The following is a 25,094-nucleotide window of genomic DNA, read 5'->3' as shown; positions in this document are numbered from 1 at the left end:
CCAAAATATTGTGCACTTATTCAGCAGATAGAAACTATCAAAATACCTACCAGATTGGAAGAAGCCTTAAAACATTCGAAATGGACAGAGGCAATGCAAGTTGAAATGGACGCATTACAAAAGAATAATACATGGAATATGCTTGCACTTCCTAAGAGAAAGAAATCAGTGGGATCTAAGTGGGTGTTCAATATCAAACATAAGGCAGATAGAACAATTGATAGGTACAAGGCAAGGTTAGTGGCTAATGGGTTTACCTAGACATTTGGAGTCAATTATCAAGAGAAGTTTGTTGTGGTTGCAAAAATGAATACCATTAGAGTTTTATTGTCTTTTGCAGTTAACCTTGACTGGCATCTGAGACAGTTTGATGTAAAAAATACTTTTGTACATGGAAAGTTAGAGGAAGAGGTGTACATGGATATTCCACTAGGGTATGGCGTTGCGAACTTCAGTGGGAAAGTATGTAAATTTCATAAAGCAATGTATGGTCTTAAACAGTCATTCAGAGCGTGGTTTAGACAGTTCACCTAGGCAATGAAGAAATATGGGTATCAACATAGTACTTCCGACCATACTTCGTTCATCAAAGCAATGATGGTAAGGTAGCCTTGTTTATCATATATGTAGATGATACATTAGAAATCGAATGGTTGCAGGCGTATTTGTCTTCTGAGTTTGAGATGAAGGATCTTGGGGGACTTAAATACTTCCTGGGGATTGAAGTGTCTAGATCTCAGGAATAAATATACTTATCTCGGCGAAAGTATGCGTTAAACCTTCTGTCTGATACTGTTATGCTAGGGTGTAAACCAGTAGATACACCTTTTGTGCAAAATCATCATTTGGAGATCTATTAGGATCAAGTCCTGGCGAATAAGGAAAGGTATCAAAGGTTGGTTGGGCTATTGATTTATTTGTCACTTACAAGGCCAGATATTGCTTACGTTGCAAGTGTGGTGAGTCAATCTATGCATGCTCCTAGTGAGGATCACATGGCAGCAATAATGTGGATTCTAAGTTACTTGAAATGAGCTCCAGGAAGAGGGTTAATGTACAGAAAACATGGACATATCAAGGTGAAATGGTATACAGAAGAAGATTGGGCTGGAAGTATTGATCGACGGTCTACATCGGGGGACTTTATGTTTGTAGCTGGTAATCTTGTGACCTGAAGTAAAAAGCAAAATGTAGTGGCAAGATCTTCAGCCGAGGTTGAGTACAGAGGAATGACGCATGGTATTTATAAGTTTATATGGCTTCGGATTCTACTCATTGAGATAAGGTTTAAACCAAAAGGGTTTATACTGTTGTACTGTGATATTAGGCAGCACATGAGATAGCTAACAATCTGGTGCATCATGATAGGACCAAGCATGTTGAGGTAGATAGACATTTCATAAAAGAAAAGTTGGATGTTAATTTGGTTGATATTCCGTTCGTAAAGATAGAATAACAGTTGGCAGATATTTTAACTCATGCAGTTTCTACTAAAAGATTTCAGGACTCACTCGACAAGTTGGACCTAGGGGATATCTATGATCCAACTTGAGGGGGGTGTTAGCGTGGGTCAAAGTTCTAGGTGAAATAGGAATGTATTTGTATTTTCTAGTTTGTTTCTAATTCTCTTTAATGTTCCTTGTGTCACAAGGAGAACTTGTGTGTGTGTGTGTGTGTGTGTGTGTTGCCTCCTAATTTGAGTAGAATACCAAGAAAGATTGAAACCTTAAATTATAATTTTAATTGTTCATACGTATTACGGTTTTACGTCTGGTGGATCACATAAGGTGAACCTCTAAGCACAAATCCCTCTTCAGCAGCGAGAGATTTTTCAATGTGCCCCAACAAACTTATATATATACAAGTGGAGGGACACTTAAAAGAAAAATTCTGAACTGGAATAATAACACATGGCATACTTGTACATATACAAGTGTGAAATTGGTACCAAGTGGATTACCCTGCAATAAAACTTAAAAATCAACTGTACTGACTAGTCAAACATACTAGTCAACTGAGTACAGATTGTTAGACCCCCACGCATATAAACCAAACAAACTTAAAAGGTTAACACTTATCAATGTGAACTTCAGTTAAGTTTTAGTCTTAGTAATTGAGTTAAGTTCACTTGATTAATTTAAGTGTCAATACTAGCAAACCCTACAATGTTTAACTCTAACAAGGGTTATGAATAAAGCTTTGTAAAGTATTGAACACAAGGAAGTTTTTGGTCGGAAAAACCTACCTCTGGGTTAAAAAACTGGGGAGACTCTATTGAGTAAAATCCACTAGTGTAAACAAAGTTCATACAAAGACCACACAAGCTCAATTCATATATCCCTATCTATAGAGCAGCTTTACCTTTGTATAACCTTGTCTTACACGAGATGAACTCTTTCGGTCTTCACGAAGTGGTAGCTCCTCTTGAGCTTTTCACCTTGTTGCACCGAGATCAACACAAACAATGATATGATGTTATGATATGTTTATGAAATTTGGATTCAAATAACTAGTCAAATTCTCCAGTCAAACAGTTGAAAGAAGAATCTAACTTGAATCCAAACACTTGGTCTATGAAGGATATGAAACTTAAATTTAGACCAAAGCTTAATGCACAACCATTAAAACAATGCAACTCTAATATGCAGTGATTGGGTGTTTGTGCATGAGATGGTTTTGTGGCTAGGGTTTTGGTTTGGAAGCTTCATAGGTAGCTCTAAGCTAAGTGCACTCCTATTTTTTTTTTTTTTTTTTTTTTTTTTAAATGTGAAAAAACCTAACCAAGGAACAATTGAATCCTTGAAAACCCTTTTAATGGGAGAGATTAAAGTTTCAGACAAGGGGAACAAGGAGACACGTGTCATAAGCCAAAGAGACCTTTGTAGATCAAGGGTGAGAGATCCACTCATGGGAAAAGATGTCAGATGGCCCATGTGGGCTGTCTGAATTTACTTGCCTCGACAGCTGGACAACAGACGAAATTTCAGACTAAATAACAACACTAAACAAAAGGAATTTTGAAAAATAAGCTTGACATGCACATGCAAATGTATGATTCAAACCTTTTGTAGTGAAGATGTCAAGTGCTTTGACAAGTTCAATCCCAATAGAAATTCTAGATCAGCATTGTACCCTAACTATGTTTGGATGAGGAAAATAAACTTGGAATTTTGATAAAAGTCATAATTTATAAATTGACATACATCAATTTCCTTGTTTGGATTCATAAACATAGAAATTTAGAATTTATGCGTGGATAAAAAACTTAGAATTTGAGACCTCAAATTCCCAAGTTCAAATTCCATGTAAATAAGTGTCATTTCCCAATTTCTATGATTGAGAGTTTAAAAATAACAAATTTCGTATTCAATTCCATTGTTCTTTTAGGTTAACCAAACAAGAAAATTTACAAATTCTAGAAAATAAAATCTCATCATTTTAATTTCCGTCATTTTTAAATTCCTTAGTAATCTTAAATTTCTTCATCCAAACATATGAGCATGTGTGGTAGCATTTACAAATTTTGACAAGGGAAGCCAAAAAAAAAAAAAAAAAAAACCTAGTACTGAATAAAGTGGAGGGACACTTAAAAGAAAATTTTCTCTACTAGTAAAATAACACATGGCGTATCACCCTGTGTTCCGACCACGTAGAAAAATCTCTTGTCAACATAGCGTAATTAAGCACGAGTCTCTGACTTTGACCTGTATCTTTGGCTCATCATTGACTTTATTGCTCGACTTTAGACTAATGTTAATTACTTGATTATGTTTATAAAAATTATGATTACATTTTAATAGTCCAACTCACGTGCACTGACTACATTGAAAAATCTCTCATCAGCATCTGCCCACCCAACATGATGGAAGCGTAATTAAGCACGAGTGTCTAACTTTGGTGTGGAGCTTTGGCTCATCATTGGCTTTATTGCTTGACTTTAGACTAATCTTAATTACTTGATTATGTTTATAAAAATTATGACTACATTTTAATAGTCCTTCAACTCACGTGCGCTGTGCACTTAGCATGCCTATGTCAGGTGCCTGGAGTGAAAGAACAAATCCGGTATTGTGTGTTATGTGCAGGATTGTAACTGTATGACATGGGCACTAAAGCGTGCAAGAGTGGCACGTAAGGCAAGGCATGTTTAGAGGTGACGGCCTACCTTACAAATGATGGGAAACCCTTGTGCCTCTTGTAAATTTGCTGTGTCCCTCAGGGGTTCGAAGGGTCGAGAGAAAATCCCGGGTAGAGGTGTCTTATGTGCCAATTTTTTATGGGACCATTTACGAGTGTGATGCCTTGTGAATCAGCAACACTCTGGATTTTTTTTCCTTAAATTGGATACGCTTTTGGATGTGGACACTTCCTAATAGTAAATAGTGTTGTAGTTTGCCAAACGCTGTAGGGTTTGCCACAGTGTATATTAGTAATTGCGATTAAGACAAGCCAATGTGGCCATTCGTGATTGGTCCAGAGTATAGTTAAAATGTGTTACTTCTTATAAATAGAAAGAGATCATCTTCAAATATCTTCCTTCAAAATTCTAGAATCAAGTGATCTGAACCTTTGAAATTTGATCTAACGGTAAAAAATTATTCTAACTTTTGTAAGTTTTTACTAACTTCTCTGTTTTTAACTATTAGATCAAATTTTAAAAATCCGAATTACTTGATCCCTAGATTTGAGAGAGATCTCCGGAGAAGATCTCTTTCCCTCATGAATCATGTGAACATGGTCACTAAGAAGTAGTGCCTCGGTGAATAGAAATAATAATATATTTGGTTATACTTTTCTGCCTCGTTCCTAAAGCACTTTTTATGGACCAATTGATAAAATTATTCATATTCTTCATGAGGACGTGTAAATTTTTAATATTTTATTTATTTCTTACCAACTTTATTACCTAAAACTAAAAGATGTTTACCATATGTGTAAATATAAGTGAAACTCATACACAAAAAAAACATAATTTTGCAGTTGACAGGTTAGCTAAATTTAGTTTAAATAACAAGATGAATTTTCAAGAGTTTGCGGAGTCTCCTTGTTTAATTCGAACTCTTTCTGATGACTGCTATGGGGTCGCTAGAACTAGACTAGTCATTCATTAGTGTTTCTTTTCTCTCTTCCTTCCATGTTATTTAAAATATAAAAAAAAATAAAAAAGAAAACCTAAGAAAACAACTAATTATTAATAAAACGGGTCTGAGGAAATCCAATAACATCCTCAAAGATCAACACATCCACAAGAGGAGAAGGCTCGTAAAAAAATGAAGACTAATGTCAAACTCATGGCCTAATTTTTTCATATTATCAGCCACTCTATTCTTCTTACAATAAACTAATAAACATGATAAAGCGAGCCAATACTGAGTCGGTTGCATTTTCAATGATATATGATTTAAAATTACAACCTTTCCTCGTGAATGATATAAAATTACAACCTATCCTCGTGAACTTAATAATTCAAATGTTCAAGAACGTAGTTATGAAGCTATATCAAGCCAGACGAAGGAAAAAAACTTAGCTCATATTCATCTAGTAACAGAATCTTTTGAAACGTTGTCTAGAAAGTTATAAATTTTTTGTTGGTAAAAAAAAAAGTTATAATTTTTAAACTGGCGATTATGACGGAGCAATACCATTTCTAACCATTTAATAATGGGATGTGATATTCACACACCCCATTTTACTTCTCACACTTTTTTTAATTTTCGACCGTTGGATCAAATGAATTGAAAATCAACAGACATAAATTATCAAGGGTGTGTGAGAAGTAAAATGAGATGTGTGGATAATAACATAATTAAAGAAAAAAGAACGCAAAATGTGGAATTCAAGTAAGGTCATGTTAAATTCGAAAAAAAATAAATCATAAATATTGTTTTTTTTTTTTTTTTTTTTTTGGTTAACAAAACATAAATATTGTTAAAGCACTAAAAAAAAACTAAAAGCCTCCCTCCAATAACGAAAATGGATAAGGCGGTGGAGGACTAGCTTCCACCTCCGTAAAGAATCCCACTTCCCCGCCAGGGACGCCGCCCCTCCCATTCCCATACCCATACGCGGAATTACTACTATTCCAGGTATTCTCCGCCCCATGACCCGACGCCGTCGTATTCATGTTATACGGGTTTTGTACAGCGTGAACCCGATCCACAACCCGCCTCTGCCTTAACCAATCCGACACCGTCTGGGCCTCCGGTGGCGTGGGATACCGATTAAAACTCTCCATCTCAAAACCAGCTTCGGGAGATGAGGAAATTACCCCTACGGTTCCGTCATCTTCGTCCTCAGTTTTGACGGAAGTAGTGGCCCCCATTGTCGATGACCACGACGACGTCGATGCCATCATCATAACCCGCCGTTTCTTCTCCCCCAACTGGGCCGCCGTCGCGCGGTTCTTCTCGAGCATCATACGTGGCAGAATCTCCGGGTCCTCCGCCACTTTGTTCAGAAACGCCATCATTTGCTGCGGCCGTCGCTCCGTCGCATCCAGCCGCCGGTTCATATCCCCGATTTCTTGCTCCAGCGCCTTCTGCTCCTGCTTCAACCCCGAAATCTCCCTAATTATATCTTCGCCGTCGAGATCCTCGTGCTTCGCCTGTAAGAAGTTTGAATTTGAATTCGAACTCGAACTCTTGCCCATGTGTTTTCTCCTCGCCACGTTTCTCAGCAAATGCGTCTGCCCTCGCAGAAACCACTCGCTCGCGAACTCCCACTTATCTGGATCGACCTTTCGAAATCCCTGCAAAAGTAATCAATATTACGAACTGGGTCTTTCAACTCCCTACTTAATTAACAAAACCCATTAATTAATTAAAAATTTTCACTACTGATTGCTCACATAGGTGTTGAGCTGGCGTACGAAGCTGGAGAAATTGTTGTGCTTGAAGTAAGCGGGTAACAGTCTCTGAGAGAAGACCACAGGGTCGACGACGACGAAGCTGTTGTTGGCTCTTCCCCACGTGATTAAATTGTCCGTCGTCGGATCGTTGACCATCTGGTAAGTCTTCATAACGAACGGTGCGATGACGTTGTTGCCCTCCTCCATCATCATCCCATATAACTCTCCTTCACAACTCTCTGTTTTCTGTCTGCGTTTTCAGAGCCTAATCTCTCGCTGCTTTTTATCCCGAATAGGTGAAGGAGCACCGTAAATAAATAACAGACGCGTGCACAGTAACACCGAGCCAACGTGGCATCTGGCAATAGGCATCTGATATTTCATTGGCGGGAGCGATGTGGGACCCGCCTTCTGGCCTTTTTAGTACACGTCATCGTGAGATATTTTCCAGGAGACAGATGGTTCCACGCGCAGTTTAGGAACGTGGGACTGGGTGCAGGTTTTTTGCTATTTAGTGACGTGGTCCCCGGCGGTGCTGACAACTGTAGTTAGACTAGACGACAGGGCGGGCACTAATCGAGATTGGATTGGATTAGCACTTTCTCGCAAGATAATTGGAGGAATTAATTAATAATTTCATGGTGTTAAGGCTAATTACCATAGGCTCAAAGGGCACGATAGATCTTAGCCGTATTAGGCTATGATGGTTTGTGATAAGTTAACTAATGGCCAACAAGAGAAATTTTTAATTGTGACGGAAACACTAATGATACATCACGTATTTTTATGTAAGTGGTGGAAAATTTTAATTTTTAAATTATTAACTTTTTAATACACATATATCCCATCATTTATATAAAAACACGTGTTATACCATCTAGTATGACGGTCATATCGAAAAATTTCTCTGGCCAACAATTCGTTGTCCACATTTATTTGTTTACGAAAACAATGAACTGAGGCAGCCGTGGGAGGATTTGAAAGTTGATAATCAGTTGAGAAGATAAGGTGGCATATGGCTTATTTCTTGGACTTAACTCAAAAAGGCAAGGTGGTTATGATTCGTCCATTTCATTTCATGGTGGAGAAACAGATACTTGTCTCGAATTAATAACTCACGATGTTAATTGTTTTAATTTTAACATAATAATTTGTTGTTAGACCAATTTTAACTTTTGGATTCAAATCCGAATAATTAGGTCCACTAAAATATAGAATTTAGAACTGTAGATAGTGAACGTCACCGAATCCTAAAGACCTAAATTTCAAAATCTAAAATGTAATAGTTGTTGTGGAATGGGTTTAACCCTAATTTTTTTTATTTTTGATAGGATATTGTTATCTACACACTTATTTTTACTTCTCACACATCACTCTTAATTTTCGACTTAAATGAATTGAAGAAGATCAATAGACAAAAATTAACAAGGGTGTGTAGGAGGTAAAAAATGGTGTATGAGTAGCACTACTCTTTTTGTTAAGGATTTTTTTTTTAAAATGGTGTGTAAATAGCACTACCGTTTTCGGTAAGGATTATTATTATTTTATTATTATTTTTTTATTTTTTGTAACTTTGAGTTTTTTTATTATTAATAAACGATATTATCTACACTAATGAGGAGGGAATGAGTTTAGCCTCACAATGTGCTAGCAATAATGTGGTTCAAATTCACCTTTGGCGATAATCAAACTTAAGACATCTCACTTACAAGTGAAGAGAAATACCCTTAGACTGTAGTACTAAGTGGCTGTAACTTTGAGTTATGTTATCTTAGTTTAACTTTACGAATGTTTTGACCATAAAAGAAAATTTTTAATTCCACTAAAATTTTCAAAACTGAACAAATCACACTAACCAACCACTCAACCGACCAAACTTTGATACACACACAAACCGAGCTTCAGTATATAAGTCAACCATACAAACTTCAAAACCCATAACAACCTTTGGATTTGAAAACAAATATGAACTTTTTGATCGAAACCAAAAGATTGCAAAAGAAAAATCGAATTTTAATCTGGACCACTAATCACCAACGGTCTAGAAATTGAACTACCCATAATTGTCCAAATATTACTGTTAGACACTTAGAGTCCCTTCCACTTGGGGCCAAACTGTTGGCCACTCCCCCATTTCCATTGCCCGTTTGCTTTTTAAAGAAAGTTGGGGGTCCCAAATTTGGGTTTTAGATCATCTCCAACCAATCTGGCTAGAGGACCATAGGGCCGAAAATAGCCCGAAGTGACAAAAAAACGTCCCCAACTGAAGATTAGGCCAAAGGGCTCGTGGACCCCACTAGGCCACAATTGCATAATCCGGCCAACTGGCTGGCCCAAACCTGGGCCGGTCCAGAAATTTGAAGCCCAACGACTACTAGCTGACGCTAGCTAGCCGTTGGATTTGAAATTTTTTTTTTTTTTTACAAAATTTTTATTAAAAAAAAAATTAAAATATTCTAATTTTTTCCTATAACTACCTAAGCTATTAAACAACATTAAATAACATTAAGTAACATTAAACAATATTAAACAATATTAAACAACATTAAATAACATTAAACTTAAACAACGTTAAAACTTAAACAACATTAAAAAAAACATGTGACAACATAAAACTTAAATGCCTACTCTAACAAAATCTGCAAATAAGGGTGGGTTTGAAAAACTGAAAATCGAAAAACAAGGACTAAAAACCGAACCGAAACCCAAAAAAATCGAATTGAAAAAAAAAACCAAACCAAAGCTGTCAAACTGAACCGAACAGAATCTGGTTGGTTCGGTTTTGGTTTTTAAGGTTTAGAAATCGAACCAAACCGATATATGAAAATCATATATAAATACTCAAAACATGGTGGCATGAGGATTCGAGCCCCTTCCTTCCAGGTTGGGGATAGTTGTTTCAAGCCATCTTGACTGTAGGCTTTGTCTTGCTATAATTGTACCAGTAAGTTATTTATAGTTATTCTAATCTTTAAGGTTTATAAAATTTCTAAAGTTTACAAACCCTAGCCGTCATTCCCATTTCAGTTTTCACCTCTTGGTTTTCTCAAACACTCTATCTCTCCCCCTCTGTTGCTTTCTTCCTCTTAGCTTCCTCAATTTCTCTCTCTCATTCCTCTCTTCCTCCAAATCACTATCTCTCCAGTCTTCTCATGTCCTCCTTGCGGATTCTTTCTTCCAAACCATGATTTTCCCTCGCTTTTTTCGAATCGGAACCGCCTCCAAATTGGAAGATTCTAATCCAGGTTTTCTGATCTCTCATAGGTAATTTTTGAATCAAAATGAATATGATTTATATTGTGATTTTGCTTAATTAAAATGGGTTTTTCTTTTAATTATTTTGTTGGGGTTTTGCATATTATAATCTTCCAATTTGGCAGCAAGGAGAGGAAGTTGCCCCCAATCCACCATCTTTATTCGATGCAACTATGGCAGCAAGGAAAGGAAGCTGAGCCAAGTCGGGACTAGTGAATGAGCAGATGCATAGGTGTTGCCATGGCTGACGAGAGGTTTGGGTATGAGTGGGCAGGTTTGGGTTCGATGGAGAAGAGAAATTAATAGAGAAATTTAGGTTGGATTTGAGATCTGTGTCATGGTTGAGGATGAGATTGGAATTTAGGGGAGATTGGTTGTTTGGTTACAAGTTTAAAGGTATTCTCCTTACTAAATGAACTAACAAAAGATTTTTTTAAAAAAAAATCGAACCAAATCCGAGACATAAAATTATTGAGATTCCATATCGACAAGAAATCTGCAAAGTTGCTCACCTATTGACACATGTCACTCGAAATCTTATCCGAAAAATTATTGAGGTAGTTTAATTTAAGTAACCATATTAATTCAATTAAAATAATAAATTATGTTTGGCCTATGGCCCTTTGGCCCCTTTGGTTGGATATGATTTTTTGTCATAGGCTATGTTTGGCCAATGGCCTTTTGGCACCTCGGTTGGAGATGGTAAGAAATATGGCATGGCACTATTCATTAAAATATTAATTTCTTAGAGGGCTACATGGCTAAAACGAGCCATCTGACCATCCTTCGGTTGGAGATGGCCTTAGTTTTGGGTCCAAAGTCAAATTTTGTAGGTTTAGGTCTCACTATTAGATTGCATTTGGACACGCATTAACCCAATGGCATAGCTAGCCGGGAATTATTTGGTGGGTGGGCTAAGCTAAAATTATTACTACAAAATCAAATTTTTAATCTTATGTTGCCTACTTTAAGTTATGTAATAGTAAGCCTGAAGCAATAATTTGAAGTAAGAAATTTATATTATGTTTTCTAGGATTCTAGCCTTCAAAACTTTCAAGTGAATAAAATAAGAAACTATTTGTCGTATGAAAGTTTTAATTTGTTACCATTAAATTATAATATTGGTTAGAGTGACGAGTTGATTTAACATTTCTTAGCTTTTATTTTCCTCAAAAGCAGCTAATAATGTAAAATTTTCATTTGTTAAGTGTAATATGACAATTAAAAACATAAAATAGCCAAAAAGATTAATACATTTTAAGCTTAAAGAACAACAACTCTTCCCTTGCTATAACCCAAGAGAGCCTTGTACTTGAAGTGCCCGACCCTGATATCCAAATAGGCATCAAGATTGGATCTTGCTGGCTAACATCTGTGAAGTGACGCAAGCCAAACATGCAATGATAATATAAAACTTAATTTACAATTAGGATTTACCGAAATTCGTAGAAATATACTCATTTCTCTCTCTATCTCTCTTCCTCTCTCCCATGAGAAGTGAAGTAAGTGGTTATTCTTTATTTTATTTCCTTTAAACTGCCACCTAGCAGCCTAAATAACAAGAGTGCGAATGGTTGTTTGTGTTGTTCCTTTTTCCCAATTATCATATTGCCCTGGCGTTAATAAAAAAGTGAACAAGACTTGGTTGCTGCAAGTTCAGCAACAGCAGCTGCTTACATCCAATTATGACTAGACACGTGTCTAAATTTTACTTAAAATATTCCAAATTTAGACACATGTCCATCCAAAATTGGATGTAAGCAGCTGCTGCTGAATTGTTCATCATCGAAGTTCAAGTAACTATCAAGTTTAAACTTCAAATTCCAATTCGCTTTTACTTATGCGTTTGTAATGACAAATACTATCTTAATAAAATAAAATATTGGTCAACACATATCACAACCTCAAAGGTCCAACAAAAGATGAAATCTACCCTTCTATGGATATTTTGGTCGTTTCACATTTCTAAAGGCTATTTTACCATGAAAATCAGGAACGGGTTATAATACAATTTTGGGTTTAAACACATATATTTGAGTTTGAGTCTTGCCCTTGGAGTTGGAAAAAGTTTGAGTTTTACCCTTTTTTATTTTTGTTTGAACAAACGATATTATCTACATGGGGAGAGAGTGTGTTAAGCCTTAAAATGGGCTAGCAATAATGTGGTTCGAATTTGTCTTTGGCGAGAATCAAACCTAAGACCCCGCACTTACAAGTAAAAATGAATATCAATAAATTGTAATACTAAGTTGCAGTTTGAGTTTTATTTTAAAGAGTAATTTATGTTAAGTAAGAATCCTCAAATTTGTAATGCAAAATTGAACGAGAAGTCAAACGACATAAAAACAAGGGTTAATATTAGTTTACTACCCTTAAGTTTCGTGGTTTTTAACATTTGGTACATGAAGTTTTTTTCGTCCCAGAACCATTCCTAAAGTGTTAATTTTGGAACAATCTCATACATCTGTTAGTCTGGTCGTTAAGTCTTCCGTTAACTGGTGGCGTGGCGCCCACGTGGATAATGATTGGACGCTAAGTGTCAATATGGGTCCCACATGGATATTAAAAAAATAATTTAAAATTTTGAAAAAAAACAGAAAAAGAAAAAGGGCATCTTCTTCCTCAACACCCCCCTGACCCTCCCTCTCTTCTTCCTTCATTCTCTTATCTGCACCCACCTAACCTCTGCACATCCATCATTCCCTTACCCCCACCCCCTGACCCAACTCCGCTTCCAACCTGAGTACGAACCTGGTCGGCATTACCCCGGCTTCGACCGTCGTCAACCCCGACTGTAAAGGATCAAGTATCCCAAACCCATTACAACAACACTCACAGCCCATCTCGTAACGCCAATGATTGCCAAATATCAAAGACGATGAGAGGAGAGAGGTGAGAGAGAGGCCTCAACTCAGAAGCCAAAGTGCACACACAGAGATCACATTCAAACCCTAAAAATTCGAGAAATTCGTAGATGGAGATACAAAATTGCCCTAATTTTTCTCTCAGATCCGTTCCCCCAATTCTTCCGATTCCAATAAAGATTGAGTTGAGGTTGGGGTTCGCTCAGTTTTCAAGCCATGGCATGCGTAAAGAGAGCCATGACCCACCATCCATTCTCCCTCCTTTCTCTCCTCTGCACCTATCCAACCTCTACACATCCAACTCACCCACCCAAAATGAAGGCGTAACAATTCCGCCCCAACAAACCTGCCCCTTGATATTGATACTAAAGATGATGTAGTCAACGACGATCAGAGCCGGGGTAATGCCGGTCGAGTTCATGCTCGGGTTGGAAGTGGAGTCGGGTCGTGGGTGGGGTGAGGGAATGATGGATGTGCAAAGCTTGGGTGGGTGCAGATGAGAGAAGGTTAGGAGAAATGAGGGAAGGTCCGGGGGTGTTGAGGAAGAAGACGCCTTTTTTTTTTTTTTTCATTTTTCATTTTTTTTAATATCCATGTGAGACCTATATTGACACGTGACATCCAATCATTGTCCACATGGACTCCACGTCACCAGTTAACGGGAGACTTAATAATCATACTAACCAATGTATGAGACTGTCTCAAAATTAACACTTTAGGTATAACTTTGAGACGAAAAAAATTTCATGTACCAAATGTTGAAAATCACGAAACTTGAAAGTAGTAAACTAAGATTAACCATAAAAACAATTAAAAGAAAAGAAAAAAAACAACAGGTGAGCATAAAATCCGGTTTATTTCTCTTCTAATCTTGGTGGGCATGTTGTGTTGGCAAAAGTAAACTCCACATGCGAAGTACATCATCATATTTGAATTGAAAATACAAATATGGTATTAGCTTAGCTTTGATAGGAACAAGTGCTCCAATGAAAAAGCATGCTTCACCCAAAAGGGAAAGTTTTGTGTGGTGCTTATTTTTTGTCCATATAACTTAATTTTGACAATGATCCATATGAGGAGAAAGTCAAAGTGAACTTAAGAACACTCAGACAAAGATTGTTAAAAAAACATAAAAATATAAGCACTCGTTTGGTCTAAATCATAGAATATGAGTCATGACTGTAATTTTTTATATTATACGGCTAAAAGTGAACGCTTTTGTAACGTATGAGTACTATTCGTGCTTTTTCACATCTAAACCAAGCTTACCAATTTCAAATCGAATAATAAAGTACCTGTATAATACTAATGAGTTGTATCCAATTTCTTATCGAATAATAAAGTATATGTATAATACTATTGAGTTGGATCTTCATGTAAAATAATTTATCATGCAAGCACTATATCATGTGCACCTTATCACTTATACTTTTACAAGTGATAAGTATATGATGACTTCTTTTGAATGCAACGGCGAAACCAGGATTTGTCATGGGGAGAGTCGAAATTCAAGAGTGCAAGGTTAATAACTAATTAAAAAGGTTTTAGATTTTTAATCTTGAGGACTCTAAGGATCATGTGATCGTGATCGTTTATCATACATCGTGTGGTCAATTTTCGTTAGACACTATTTATATTTAATTTTAAACTATAAATTTTAAAATGACTTATGATCGTACGATGTACGATGAATAATTACTATCACGGGATCTCTAAGATCCCCAAGAAAATGATCCGGTGAGGATCCTTTTCCCATAGGGAGCACATTAAATTTACTCCAAATCTGTGCTTGTCTCCATCTTATTGCCACATTGTCGGTTCATTTTAGGGTTTATCAAATGTTAATTTACATGCTTAGCGGTTGGTAAATCACACGATAGTAGTAGGCGAAAGGCTAAAATGTATATTTAAATCTTCTTGACCTCGGAATGACATACTGTTGTGGTACCAGCAGATCCTTTTTTAAGAAAGAATAAAATTTAGTCACGAAGTATAGGGAAAGGAGTTTATATGAGACTTTCTTCATTAATCTGATTGTTAATTGTTTAAGATTAGATTATTGAATAATAAATTATCAACTGAGAATTATAAAATACATATATTAAAGAAACTTATAAAAAAAACAACATAAAGTATATGTGTAATTGTGGATGTATTAAATTATGATTTGTTTGCAAAGAGCCACGTTTTTGTTTTATTAAAAGTACAAAATACTTATTGTGGATGTATTAAATTATGATTTGTTTGTAAAGAGCCACGTATTTGTTTTATTAAAAGTACAAAATACTTATTTGTTTAATAGAGTAATTTTAAGTTATTGGAAAACATGTCCTCTAATTTCTCCATGATATTGGGAATTATTTTGGAAAAAAAAGAAAAATTTGTCGAGCATGCAAGTTGGTGAGTCGGTTAAAATATTTGGTGCCTTATCTTATTAAAGAATGATTGTGAGTTAATATAAGGTGACTATAGCGTTCCCTTCCATCATTGGTGGAATACAAAAGGTTTGTTCAATGAGTACATTATTGCACTTACCAAAATATTAAAATAAATAGATTTTTATTTTTATTTTTATAACAAATAGTTTTTAAACTTGACATACCCTATTTAGATGGTTTTTAAATTTAAAATCGATCAGTAGTCCTTAAAATGTTGTGGCAAATAATGGGATCATTTCGTCATAATTCTGTTAAAAAGCTCTGTTATGTGCTAATATGGCACATAACAAGATCCTACAATTCTAATCAAATATTGTCACATGGAATAAATATTTAATTAGACTCGTGGAACCTAGTTATATGCCACATTAGCACATAATAAAATTGTGGTTAAAATACCACATTAATTTACGACACCCATTTTAAAGAACTACAATGATCGATTTTTAAATTCAAGAATCATCTTAATAGGACAGATCAATTTCGGGTCCATTTGTGATATAAACTCAAATAAAAATAAAATTCATTATGGCCTCTATTATGTTGTCCTTATGAAAAATAAAAGATAAAAGTAAAAAACCAATATGCCTGAGATGGGTGCTACACCCTAGGTTTATATCATTTGTCTTTAATTTGATTGATTAAATATGTCCTTAACTAAGAGTGTTGCAATAAGAATCATTGATTTCATCACTTAGTACTACGATTTAATGATATTTCTCTTTACTTGTAAGTTATTGTTAGACTCAACTCACTCTCTCACTCTTTAGTGTAAAAAATATCATATGTATTAGAAAAAAGCCTAAACCCCATGACAACGTTATGATGTTATCAAAGTAATATGTGTGTGTTTACTTAAGCTTGTGAGCTAATCACATGACTTATTGAAACCTATATAAGAAGTGGTTGGAATAATCGCCCACTTGTACGATGATGAATTTGAAGTCGTACAAGACTAACACTTGTATTGACTTCTGGAATTCATCTATACGTGAATGAGCGATTATTCCTAACAAAATTTAAAATTTTAAACCTTTAATTTCATAAAGTGGGTAATGTTTTTTACACTTTGTGAAGAAAATGAAAGCGTAAATACGATTGCATATTAGATTTGAGTAGGGTGCATTTTCTGAGGTCTAGAAGTTTGATTAGCAATCCAAAACAACCAAAGAAACTGTTAAAGGAAAAAACAAAAACAGAAAAAACCCTAGAAAGCACTCCAATAATTTCATTTTTGCATGTAATCAGTTTGTCTTCCGACTGAGACTCCTTTATTGTGAAAACGGTCGCCTTTTAAAAAACAGTTTTATGGATGTGATTGATTTTTCACTGAAAACAACCATCGCCATGGAAATAATTTCATTAAACTATTTTTAGATTAACTAACAACCGACTCGCAAGTCACCTATCATAGAGCGTTAGTCTTACAATCTTGGATTTAAACTCTCTTCCATCTCTTTTGTTTTTTAATAACATAAAAAGGTGGATCACCTATAAAACTAATTCAAAGAGTTCGAGTCCTAAAGACTCTCATCATGTCATGAAATAATCGAATTCCAATTCAAACTGATTCTTAAAATAATTGCATCCAATAGATATGTTATAACTCCAAATGATCATATCACCTGCAACTATGTTCTTCTTTCATAACATTCAATAACTCACATTCAGCCATAATAACATTGTTATATAAAACGAACCGACTCCACAATTGCTGTTTTTAACCACTACAATCGGATAAAAGCGATGAACGAAAGGAAGGTGTCACAGAAGTCTGAAAGAGAAGATTAAGGAAAGGGAGGGAAAAGGGTATAAAAGGTCAAAGACTGACGAAAAATAGATGATAGTGACTAGAGGTAAGACAAGATTTTATCACAAAAGATTGTAATCTCAAGTCAAGCAAATGAAATGAATATGCTGTCCTTTCAGTCTTAAGCCGACTTAGCAGAAGATGCGAGATGTAATATGAAAAGATTTGAATTCGAAATCTCTGATGGCTGTAATTTCGTTAGCCCTACTTTGTTACATGAAACATCGGCTAATTTACAATCTGTAATATTCTAGAAACTTAGCGATGGAAAGGGCGAAGTGAGTTTGAGTTTGTCCTCTCCATCTCGGCCCTCACTCCACAAAAAATATTGATCCACACCACATGCACCGAACAAAATTAGAATTTCACTATAAAATTAATTGACAATACGAAAGAATAGCCTAACTTCTTATAAGCCTTTGCATGGTTTGGTCTCTTACCAATGTGGGACGTTGTCCTCACATTCTCACATGACTCTTTACGTGTGACGAATTTTCAAGCCTAACACATGGGCAACATAAATGTAGTGACATGAAGCATGTGTGACTGCTAGGCTTCACACATGGGCCAACATGTCCCAATACCATGAAGAACGTTAGAGTTTCACCATAAAATTATTTGGCAATATAAGAAAGGGAGCTGTTATTAGCATTTCAAAAATCTCATTTTACACTCCTCACAAGTGTATTTTTCTTTCTAATTATGGAAACATTAGAGTACCAAATGAGATTTTTGGAGTGCTAATAACAATTCCCTATAAGAATAGCACAACCTCTTATAAGCCCTTGTATGATTTGATCCCTCACTGATATAAGACCTTGTCATCACATTCTCACATGCACATACCCTCCAAAAGTGATGGATAATAGGTTGGCACAGATATTCCACCATCACCGTCACCACTACAACTAACACTAGCACACATCATCCCAATTAACACATAGCTACCACCTAATCATACCCACTGGTAAACATACTCCCCACAAGTGATCGGGCTCTCTATATGATCGAAATATATCCGGTAGAAAAGACGTTTGAGTTTGGTATAATGTGAGTTGATTTCATATGAATAAAAAAAAAAAAAAAAGGACAAGGAGAAATGTTTATCGTACGTAGCCTTATCCTTACTTTACAAAGAGTCTGTTTCTACAACTCAAACCCGTGACCTTTCAAGTCACAAATAAGCAACCTTTCATTGGCGCCAAAGGCTCGATCTTCCACATGAAACAGGGAATGTAATGAAAATGTCCATGAAGCAGCAACCAAAAGGACCTAAGTCATGGAAATTTGCAGCTTCAAAAGTATAATATATAGAGCAACTCAGAATTCAGGGATTTCATAATTTAGTTTGATAAATTACACTGCCATAAATCTTTACAAAACATGCATATAATTTCATGTATCTCTCTCATTCCTCAATGATCACAATTTCAAACGATTTTAAATACTGTTAAGACGTAAAGAACCAAGAACCAACCACCTACCCGAAACAAGCTGTTTTCGGGTATCTGGTTTTCATATATTTAGACAAATTTAAGCAACTCAAGCAAAAGCTTTTTCTGTAATCACACACTGCCGCGGAACTGTTATGAAGAGCCAACAACGCTAGATAGTCGGAACAAATAAATAAATAAACAAGGGCCGAAACCAAACCTCGCACAATAAGAGAAAGAATCATCATACCCAACTCCCAAATTGTATTAGTTACTTGACGAAGAAGAAGAAGATACTAAAACGCTATGATCATTCAGATGCCGCTGGAATTGAGCCAACTGAGCCTGCAGTTGAAGAATTCCTGCAGCCTTCTGAGAAAGTATGGCATTCAATTTGCATATATAATCATCAATCGGGTTGCCTGGTTGATCAGCTTGAACCAGCAGATTCATCTCCTGCATCAGTAACCACGGTTAAGCCATGTCCAATAATACACAGCGTAAATAGAACGGTGGTCAAAGTAGATTATACGTTTACACTGACCTCCCTAACAATGTCTATCGTATGCTCTACTTGTCTTCGGTGAGCAGTTACAAGGTTTTCTTCCTCCTAAAAACAAGCATACGAGAGTATGTATGATAACTGAATGATGATAAGAAATATGACGAATAGAAAACCTAAAATGCCTTGTACCTGTAAAACAGCATTAAGATCATCTTCAGAATGAGAGTTCATAGCCTCAATATCAGGTATATCTGTCCATTTCATCTGACTACCAATCTTTCGCTTTTCTTCGAGAGCTGATTGTTGGTAGGTTTCTACCTTCTTACTATTTCCCCGTGATGGTTTTGCTTGTTCATAGGTCTGCTCGGGGTAGTCAAAATCATCTTTGCCTATGCCATTTCTACCACCTATTGGAGCCTTGTAATAATTTGATACAGATGTAGAAAAATTTCCTTCCGCCCTCCCGCTAGGTATACGATCTGCGTTCATTTTTGCAGAGGGTTCTCTCTCAGTAATCTGTTTGGACCAACCAAAGCTGCTCTGTTCAGTAGGGACATAAGTCATGTCATCTTCAAAGGTTGTGTCATTTGGCAAAGACGAAGACAAGGGCATTGTAGTTGAGTCTCTAAGGTTTGACAACGAAGTCAATTGATGCCTTTTGGAGCCGCCCCCTTTTGATAAACTCTTCACCCTGGAAAGTATAAATTTGATGAGAAATGCAAAATCAATAATAATATCCACTTCCCCGCTTTTGTTTTGTATGGAACCAATTTACCTGTCAGCATATCTTAGTGTGTTGAGAGTGTGCTCACATGATCCCGAGCTTGGTGAAATGCATGATATCATAACGGTGCGTGAATCACCGACAAATGAATCTCTAAGAACTTCAGTCAACTTACTCCCTCTGAAAGGAATGTGGCCTTGGTCACTGTCGAGAGCTCTGATGCATTCTTTTAAGGCAAGTAAGCTTTTATTAATTTCAGCACCTTCCATTCTGCAAGAAGAAAGTCAATATGAATCCGAAAGGAATAAGGTTATGCTAATTGCTCATAATCCCATACAACAAAACCCCCACCTTGTCTGTTTATCATTATCTGTAGTATCAGCACCGCGTTCACTTCCAGCCAGGTCTATGAAAGATAGCTTGCCTACAAGCCGGGCGGGCTTTGTTTCAGTTCCATCAGCTGATCTCTTTACACAAAGCTGAAGTATAGCATGTGATCGGGAAGACTCCTCATTCGCACCGGTAGTACCAGTACTTCTTGTGGAATTTCCTTTCTCAATAAACTCCCTGACCGTCTCCACATTTGACACCCTGTACTCTTGCAAACCGACGATGCACACTTGCTGCTTACCATCTTCCCTCATGCAAAGCTTTCTGCAAAAGTGGAATGCTTTCAGGAGAATGAGCCTGAATGGAAATCTTTTCTTTCCTAAAGGGTTTAAATAACTTACTTTCGATCATTTAGGAGATCAAAAAGTTTCCCACCATATATCTCGAAGAAACTAACGAATAACTGAAAACCTTGGTTTCGGTATGTATCAAGCGTTAATCTTAGAATATCTTGGGATGCTTTAAGGGGCAGTGGTTGCATAGTATAAGTCTTCCCACTGCCTGAAACATCCAAGCAAGAACAAATATATGAGAAACGGAACATAAATTCTTACAGATAATGCAGAAGCTAAATTGTTATTGAGGGTATAATACTTGCCTGTTTGCCCATATGCAAAGCAAGTCGCTTTTGTTCGCTGGAAAATCAATGGAACTATTGGCTCCACCGTTTCAAAGTATACCTAAAACAACAAAATGAAAGATATTCTAACATCAATTGATTGAAAGTGGCAAAGCGAACCAGTTTAAGATAAACTCACACCTCATCATTTGAAACATCTTCGTTCAACACAGCATCAAAAACAAATTCGTGTTTCTCAACATATCCTGTTAAGTCAACCTGCAGCGGACCGAGAATAAGAACATAGTAGATACACAGCTCAATACATAGAAAAGAGAAAACTTTCCAAGAATATCACAAAGTAACCGTGTCATATAATGGTATACTAATAGTGCACAGCCAAACCAGTCATTTTATACAACCTATGAATTCAGAAACTACATCAGTTTCCAGTTCCTCTTCCTAAAGACAAGTTCAGCTAGAATTATCCATCTCACCCCTCACATGCCTTCACTTCGAAGTGAAGGCATCAGGCATGTGGGAGGTGTCGAGCGCAATGCCATCGGACTCTTGACAATTGCTCACCTTAAGCTTGGTTTCATGAACCGTGAGAGCGTTAGAATGAGGTTCGATTGTGATAATGTCTTCCTCTTTCTTCGCAAATTCCTTTTTATTTAGTGGTCTCTTGCGTACCTGCAGAATCATTTTTCGAAAAACCAAGTTCAACCATTTGCTGCAATGTAAAGAAAAGGGAGAAGAACTTTTAAATGGCTCTCAAATGAGACATACCACAACTTTGATTTTAGCAACATTACTAGTATTGCCCCTTTCTTTATCTGCTGAGAAACTCTTGAGAAGACTATTCTCAGGCAAAATTCGTGATCTGCTCGTAGCCTGCTTGACGGAAATGAAAAATATTATGTAATCAAAAAGTTATTATTTGTCAGTACTACTCGAGTGCTAACCAGTTAAAAAGTTAATACGGTGCTACACACTAGTTTGTGCCAACTCCACAATTTAATCTCATGATCCGAACTATTCCTCCTCTTTTTCTAGTGAATCACTTGTTAATCTCGCAATCTGAACTATTCATTTCTTTAAGCAAACCACTGGTTAATCTCACAATCCGTACTTTACATTTTCTTTAGTAACCAAACTTTTTTAGCGCCGTATTAACTTACTATCTAAATCTTACTGAAGGAATGCAGAGATATGTAAGGTTTAACCAAAGCAAAAGTAAATTTTCTGATCAGTAAAAAAACAAATTCGACAAACCTCAGGTAATAGCTCAGTGTCAAATGAATTAATATCAAGCAAGCCAGGGCTGAGCTCACTCGGCGAAACTCGATCGTCGCCGTTCCTTCTCATGCTCGACGATCGCGACGGAATCGGCGGCGGCGTCGAAGCCTCCAGTGGCGATCGCTCATTGCCGTTTCTATAACTCTGCCTGCTCATTCTCGTCCCGTACAGCTCGAAGTCCTGCAAAAAAATTCAAAACAGAGATGCTTCGCATTATCAGGGACCGGCATGCAATTTCGAGGTGAATTTGAAAAGATAATCAAGTTAATATAGGACCTGTGAGAGACTGGTGGACTGCAGCCACTTGGACGGCGCGTCCGTGAAATGGTCTGAGTACTGACGACGGTGGTGGTGCATTGACGAACTAGATCGCGACATCTGTCTCCCCACCGCATTCATCTTCGTCGACTCGAGCGCTGCAAATGTATCGACTCCAATGTCCGCACGAAACAGCAATACAGTTATATATTATGAGACAGAAAGAGTCTGAGAGAAGCTGGCTGTTGCAGTCGTGGTGGTTGTTGGAAGATTTTCTTGTCCAACTTTTTTCTCTTCGGTTTTCTCGGGAAACAAACAAGCGTGAGAGAGTGAGAGAGAGAGAGAGAGAGGAGAGAGGGAGAGTTTGAAACTTTTGAAAAAGAGAGGGCGGGGGTGGGGCAGCTATCGAAGAGAGGGGGAGGAAGGACGGAAGAAGATGATGAGTAGCGGGGACCACGTGGTCGGTTGTTTCGGGCGGGGATTGGTGGTCTTCACGTCGTTGAGTGCATGGTCTGATCCATTACATCGCGGGTCTATGCTTTATGGGGCAGGTAGGACCGTAGGATTAGCTTGATTCAACCCTAGTTTTGGTATTAAAAAATGAATTCACATTGCTTATTTGCATTCTTGACCAAATTTTATTATGTTCTGATGTATTTTATAGATAATAAAAAAATTGGTTAAATATTGTTCATTGAATCTTTTGACAAAAAAATCTAATGACCCGTGAATTAAACCATAAATACTTAACGTTAGCCCCTTAAATCAAATCATACTTCTTAATTTGAAACCAATCCAATCCTGATCGCCCAATATAACTTGTAGGTTATACTTATACACCATCAATCAAAAATTGGTCTTTCATTTGAAATTTAGGGACATATGAAAGTGGAACACGTACACAGATGTCGTGACGGTGTACTTGTTTTATGAAAAACTCAATTTTCCTTAAGGTAGGGCATGCTTTCAAAATTTAAAGAGTAAGACCAGAAATCACGGTTAATTATTAAATTGATTTTGGGAGGTCCACAAATGGAATAAGGCAAAAATGATGAATCGCATGGAATGTCACCCACCCTTGCGACTAAGGTTATCATAATTGGTTGTCAAAAAAGTATAAGAAGAGGGAAAAGTTGAATTTGAATTGGTATTTATTTTGTCGGTAAGATGTTTTATATTGATCTAAACATTCCACTTCGAATATCTTGTAATATTAGGGGTCCACAAACTACATGTTGGCCCAATTCATAAATTCAAAAAATGCAATAAAAAAAAGTTAGATATTAGCTTGTAAATATTGGCATAAGGATATTTGATATAACATAAAAGAAAAGAAAGATACGTGATGACTAGTGTTTAAAATATTTGATATCGGTAGAAATATTGATATGCAAATATGTGAAATATATCGTTAGATATATCGATGTCGGTTGGTTTTCGATGAAAATGGTAGAAATTTAAAATAAAACTTTAGAGAATGTCAAAAACTGGTTTAGACGAAATATAACATTTTCTACGATATTTAATTGATATGTAAAAAATTTCGACGAAATCTTTCATATCTTTCTTTGGTTTTTCGAATATTTCCACGAAAATACCGACTATATTGAAGAAATTTCAACCAATGGTGATGACTCATGAGTGTAATTAGGGGAAGATATATTTATTATGTTTAAATTATTGTGTGGGAGGAAAATTTCAATCTTGAATTGTTCAAAACTTAGACAATGTGTTTCCAACGATGTTCATTAGGTTGCAAAAGTGTAGCTCCTTATTGAAACTAAGTGCTAGTCACATAAGTTTTGTGAGACCGATAAATATCAACTCCATACACTCAATTCAAATAGAACTAATCAAAACACAAGTTTCGTAACATTGGATTTGAGTTTGGACGCTGTCACACTCAAATTCATGACCAATATTATACTGCAATATGACACATGTATTTGTAATGTGAGTTCAAAAACACCCGAAATAATTTTCTTGAAATACCTCAGAGTAAAACATTTATTTAATAAGAGAGCACAATTGAATTTTGAATAAATATTATACCACTGAAATGAAATGAACAAGAAAATAAAAGGGAAGTACAATTTATTTAACAAGAACGGGAAAAAGGCCAAATATTTACTTTATTTGATAGTTTTTCCCATCCTCTTGAATCAACTCGTTAACTTAAAAAAAAAAAAAATTATGACACCATGAATCACACAAACCTATTAAGTACAACAAAACCAGCATTATACAACTACGCGTTAAGGAAAGGTCATAATGTTTGAGACCAATGGTGGAATATCTACAAGTTAAATTTTTGTAAAATTTCCGGCATCAAGTTGAGATGGCCGAGTTGGTCTAAGGCGCCAGATTAAGGTTCTGGTCCGAAAGGGCGTGGGTTCAAATCCCACTCTCAACACTCCCTTCCTTTTTGTTTTTTTTACTTCCCTCCTCAGGTGCCGGTACCAGAAAAAGCTTTCGTTGGGATGCAGAGGCTCGTCAGAGGCACATGGAAAGGCTAACAAGGAGAATGTGGCGCCAAAGGCGACTGAGTATCTCTTTATATCCATCCAAGGCCCTTCCAAAGCAACAACAGAATCCGAGGTGGGAGGAGAAGCAACAATGCGATCAAGATTACAATTGTGGGATTGCTGCAGGGAATAACAAGCAAAAGGAAGCGAAAAAATGGGCAATGTCCGACGCTGAAGCTACTGATGA

The 25,094-nt window shown here is 36.4% G+C and overlaps 2 protein-coding genes and 1 non-coding gene across 3 annotated transcripts; 1 reads left to right on the top strand and 2 right to left on the bottom strand.

The window, feature by feature from the left end:
* Positions 1-5,806: 5,806 nt before the first annotated feature.
* On the bottom strand, positions 5,807-7,116 carry LOC137746412 (heat stress transcription factor C-1b-like). The gene is made up of 2 exons (XM_068486434.2): positions 6,848-7,116; positions 5,807-6,748 (listed from the first exon to the last, which is right to left on the bottom strand). The coding sequence occupies exons 1-2, from the start codon at positions 7,058-7,060 to the stop codon at positions 5,948-5,950; spliced, it is 1,014 nt and encodes a 337-aa protein (XP_068342535.2). The 5' UTR covers positions 7,061-7,116; the 3' UTR covers positions 5,807-5,947.
* An 11,384-nt stretch (positions 7,117-18,500) lies between these two features.
* LOC137749023 (kinesin-like protein KIN-13B) lies at positions 18,501-22,752 on the bottom strand. The gene is made up of 12 exons (XM_068489203.2): positions 22,401-22,752; positions 22,101-22,304; positions 21,615-21,719; positions 21,411-21,518; positions 21,027-21,104; positions 20,861-20,946; positions 20,608-20,763; positions 20,228-20,530; positions 19,928-20,146; positions 19,342-19,843; positions 19,192-19,257; positions 18,501-19,103 (listed from the first exon to the last, which is right to left on the bottom strand). Exons 1-12 carry the CDS (start codon positions 22,521-22,523, stop codon positions 18,915-18,917), a joined length of 2,139 nt encoding a protein of 712 aa, XP_068345304.2. The 5' UTR covers positions 22,524-22,752; the 3' UTR covers positions 18,501-18,914.
* A 1,962-nt stretch (positions 22,753-24,714) lies between these two features.
* On the top strand, positions 24,715-24,795 carry TRNAL-AAG (transfer RNA leucine (anticodon AAG)). The gene has a single exon. It is a non-coding gene; the product is annotated as a tRNA-Leu (tRNA).
* The last annotated feature ends 299 nt before the right edge of the window (positions 24,796-25,094 follow it).

This window comes from Pyrus communis, chromosome 2, assembly GCF_041283825.1.
Source record: "Pyrus communis isolate YQ-2024b chromosome 2, ASM4128382v1, whole genome shotgun sequence".
Classification (NCBI taxonomy): Eukaryota; Viridiplantae; Streptophyta; class Magnoliopsida; order Rosales; family Rosaceae; genus Pyrus; species Pyrus communis.
The sequence above is the reverse complement of the archived record's forward strand: the minus strand, read 5'-3'. Positions and strand labels throughout refer to the sequence as shown.

What these genes read in the sequence shown, in the direction of transcription:
- LOC137746412 (XM_068486434.2), bottom strand. Translation starts at nt 7,060, where the DNA reads ATGATGATGGAGGAGGGCAACAACGTCATCGCACCGTTCGTTATGAAG. An exon ending in TACGCCAGCTCAACACCTAT is followed by an intron (nt 6,749 to 6,847) that starts GTGAGCAATCAG and finishes TTACTTTTGCAG; the next exon opens with GGATTTCGAAAGGTCGATCC.
- LOC137749023 (XM_068489203.2), bottom strand. Translation starts at nt 22,523, where the DNA reads ATGAATGCGGTGGGGAGACAGATGTCGCGATCTAGTTCGTCAATGCAC. An exon ending in ACACTGAGCTATTACCTGAG is followed by an intron (nt 21,720 to 22,100) that starts GTTTGTCGAATT and finishes TCCGTCAAGCAG; the next exon opens with GCTACGAGCAGATCACGAAT. An exon ending in AAGATGTTTCAAATGATGAG is followed by an intron (nt 20,947 to 21,026) that starts GTGTGAGTTTAT and finishes TTGTTGTTTTAG; the next exon opens with GTATACTTTGAAACGGTGGA.